Genomic DNA, 4,039 nt, shown 5'->3' on the forward strand with positions numbered 1-4,039 from the left:
AAACGAGATTAGCCCGTTGCAGTCCAGGAACCCAACATTCACGGCAGCACCGTACCAAAATACCCGAGAGACCACAAACTTCCATCAGTTTGTGGTCCATTATGCGCAATTGCATTGGCAAGGAATTGAGCAAAATTCCGATGCCTGTTTGTTAATTTTTAAACTGATAGGCTGCTTGGAAGGAAACAATATTTAACAGTTAGCTGTAGGATATCCAGAAAGTTGTGCTGATCCAAGAGGTTATAATGAGTAGGAAGGAAAAGCATCCGTTGTGTAATAAACAATAAACGATTAAAATTATCATGCTTATATTTGTGCCCTTTTTTCTATGCATACTCCGCTGAGAATAGTTTGACTCGAACTTTCCTGAATATGACCCAAGTAATCATTCTATAATCCTAAGCAGTTTTCTGCAGTAGTAATACAAATCCATCATTTTTTCGCCTTATGATTACAGGTGAATTTTAACGAGCCACTTTCTGTTCTACAAAGGATTTCCGAAGATCTGGAATATTCTTATTTATTAGATGAAGGAGCAGAAAAGACAGATTCAGTAGAGCAGATGTGCTTTGTGGCGGCATTTGCAGTCAGTGCATACTCAACAACGGGTTATCGTACGACAAAACCTTTCAATCCGTTACTCGGTGAAACATTTGAATGTGATCGATTTGATGATCTTGGTTGGCGCTCTTTTGCCGAACAGGTGGGTATAAATTTGTTTCTGATCTTGCCTACTCAAATCAAAATAGAATCATACTTTATGTGACCAGATATTTCTTCTTGACTTCAGATGACATTTAAGGGAGATGGTATGATGGGTAACTTTCCAAGCTTCGTCTGTACAAATACGATACAATGAACAGGCAGTTTCGATAAAATTTTCAGGTAAGCCATCATCCACCAATAACAGCACATCATGCTGATGGCCATAAATGGACACTGCATCAAGATTTCTCAATGACGTCACGTTTTCGTGGAAAATATTTATCGGTAACACCTACCGGTTATACATATGTTAAGGTTAATTAGTATTAATTTGAAATATGAAATGCCGGATTTTCAGGTTACTGAGATCCCTTTTCCTATAATGACAAAGTTTTTATTATTTGTTCTTGGCCGATTATTGTCGATTGCAAGTGATTTAAATTACTCATTCAAAGAGACTGATTGGTGATTGGTATCTGATGTAATTTTCCTGGATTTGTGCTAAAAAATCGTTGATAGTGAACATCTCTTTGTTTCAGTTTCTGGATAGTGGAAATGAATATTCATATAAGAAAGTAACTACCACTGTACATAACATCATCGTAGGCAAGCTGTGGATAGATAATCACGGTGAGATGTTGATTGAAAATCACAAAACTGGTGATAAATGTGTATTGAAATTCCATCCCTATAGCTATTTCTCACGTGAACCTCCGCGAAAGGTTAAGTTTCTTTCGAGAACATGTTTTTACAATCCATATTTTGTAAATTAAAAAAAGTGACTAATTGATTCAGAAGGCTTTTAAATTATCTTTTTATTGCAATGAGTTATATTAGGTTGGTGTTAAAAAAATACTGCAGTGCAGTTAATTGAGTTGTTCAAGTGAGGCGAAGATGATAGATTATTGAGTATCGTTTTTGTGGTTGACACTATAAATAAGAAGCAAGTATGTGTAATTAGGAAAGGTTTACTTCTTTAGTATTAAAATCATTCTTGCTTCTGTCAGTTTCAAGAAAATTATACTGCTGAATTTACTGTTGTTGAAGATAGCTGGTTTCGTAAAAAATCCAGTTGGAGAGGTCCACTGGCTTATCCAGGGCATCTGGGATAGCCATTTGGATATTCTTAAGGTCACAAATGAAGTTAATACTGGTGATAGTGCACGATTTGAGACGGATGCACCAAGTCGTATCTGGACGATCAATTCACCAATGTATGTTAATTACAGAAAACCCACTTTTACTTTCGATTTTTTCGTCGTTTTTTTCAAAATGGGAGCTGTTTCAAAGTGTTTGTTGAAAGTCGCTTCAAAAATCGCAATTTCAGGGACAAAGTGACTTGATCCTCTAATGTTCAGTGGAACTGTTACAATTTAATGTAAACACTCATTTTGGGGCTAATATGTTACAATTTGTTATCTAATTTCTGTAATTTTGAAGTACTTTTCTCGTTTTTTTGCTTTTTCTTTCTCAACTATTTGTGACCATGACTTCAGAGAAAATGGTGAGAAGATGTATTACTTCACAAAGTTAGCAATTGAGTTGAATGAACCAGAAGAAGGTGTAGCTCCAACAGATTCACGACTTCGTCCTGATCAGCGATTAATGGAAGATGGAAAGTGGAATGAAGCAAATGAAATGAAAGTAAAAATTGAGGAGAAGCAGCGTGCCGTTCGTCGAGAGCGGGAAATTTTAGCGCAAAAAGCTTTGCAAAGAGGTACTTCTTATCACTGCAGCATTACAAATTATTTCAAGCATGGTATATATATATATGCATATATGTATATATATGTATATATTTATATATATATATATATATATGTATATATGTGCTTGTGTGTGTTTATCTGTGCGGCGGGTTTTCATTACCAGTTCCTCTTTTTCGTTGTCTTTTTGCTTCATTTTTAAATTCCTTTGATAAATTTCTTACTTTTTTCTAATTTCTTCCAAAATACAGTACCATTTCTTAATTCCGATTATATCGCGATTGTTGGGAAAGGTATTTAACGTGTGAAGAAATTCCTCTGAAAGTTAAATGCAGTTCTTACGTCGGTCTTGTTTGTAGTGAGATTGACTCCTCTTTCAGATCTCTTTTAAGATTAAGATTCAGTGATAGAGACGATGCTCTGTTTGTAATGAACTAAAAATATTTTATTGGTTGTTAGGAGAGCTCAATATTCTTTGAAGATTGCTCATTTTTTACTCTGAAAATTACAGTGAATGATACAATGTAGTGAAGTCTGCTTCAGGTGAACCATTTGAAGAATATAAACCGTTATGGTTCAAAAAAGATCAACATGAAGAAACGGGTACTTTGATACACATATTTACCGGTGAATACTGGGAGAAGAAGAAAATTGGTGACTGGTCCAAATGTCCGAATATCTTTTAAAATATTTTATTTTAATATTCATTTATTTTTATTTCAACTTGATATCTTTTGGTATTTCAGTATTTCAATTATTTATCATAAAGTTCGGGTGCAATGAGATTGTAATCTTTTTATTGGAGTAACTTCCTCATTCGATTAACGTTGTTTGTTAGATTCATTGTAAAAACCGTAGTGGATGACATTTTTAAAGATTAGTAATTTTTCATGGTGCTATATTTTATAGAATTTTTAAGGTACTTTTATCGTACTAAAACATGGTCTTACTGTTTCACTATTATGATCAACTTTACGAAGCATCTGAAGATTATTCTTGAATTTGATTTCCCTCACTGTAATTGATTTATGAGGATAATTCCTTTAGCTTAGCTCAAAGTTGACCATTTTTTATTAGCCTTTCAAAAAGCTGATAAGGTAAGACTTCTGGATGACTGTATAAAGTAATATATCAGTTTAGACTGGACATCATTGTTCTGATTGATTATCTGCTACAAGTTTCACAGCTTTTTTGGTAATTGCGGATTTGATCTTTACTCATATATTAATTAATGTCTGTGATTACTATTGTCATTATCATGGTTATCATTACTATCGTTATTACTGTTATTATCATTATCATTATTATTATTATTGTAATCATGGTTATGATTGTTATTATTATTGTGATTATGACTATGCTTCTGCTTACGCTTATGATTATGATTGTGATTATTACTGTTGTGATTGTGATTGTACTTATCACTGTGCGCATTATTATGATTATCGTTATGATTATTATGATTGTTATTATGATTATTATGATTGTTATTATGATTATTATTATTATTATTATTATTATTATTATTATTATTATTATTATTATTATTATTATTATTATTATTATTATTATTATTATTATTATTATTATTATTATTATTATTATTATTATTATTATTATTATTATTA

The 4,039-nt window shown here is 32.2% G+C and overlaps 1 protein-coding gene across 1 annotated transcript in view; it reads left to right on the plus strand.

The window, feature by feature from the left end:
• The window catches only part of LOAG_18921 (oxysterol-binding protein), a gene marked incomplete at its 5' end in the record, with an annotated part of 6,580 nt that extends 3,462 nt beyond the window's left edge, over positions 1–3,118 (plus strand). The window contains 6 exons of the mRNA XM_020451583.1: positions 458–703; positions 886–1,020; positions 1,245–1,427; positions 1,753–1,919; positions 2,202–2,422; positions 2,955–3,118. Of these exons, the coding sequence (XP_020304620.1) occupies positions 458–703; positions 886–1,020; positions 1,245–1,427; positions 1,753–1,919; positions 2,202–2,422; positions 2,955–3,097 (1,095 nt within the window). The remainder of the gene's footprint in view (positions 1–457; positions 704–885; positions 1,021–1,244; positions 1,428–1,752; positions 1,920–2,201; positions 2,423–2,954) is intronic.
• Positions 3,119–4,039: the final 921 nt, after the last annotated feature.

Source organism: Loa loa (genome assembly GCF_000183805.2).
Source record: "Loa loa unplaced genomic scaffold supercont3.684, whole genome shotgun sequence".
Taxonomy (NCBI): domain Eukaryota; kingdom Metazoa; phylum Nematoda; class Chromadorea; order Rhabditida; family Onchocercidae; genus Loa; species Loa loa.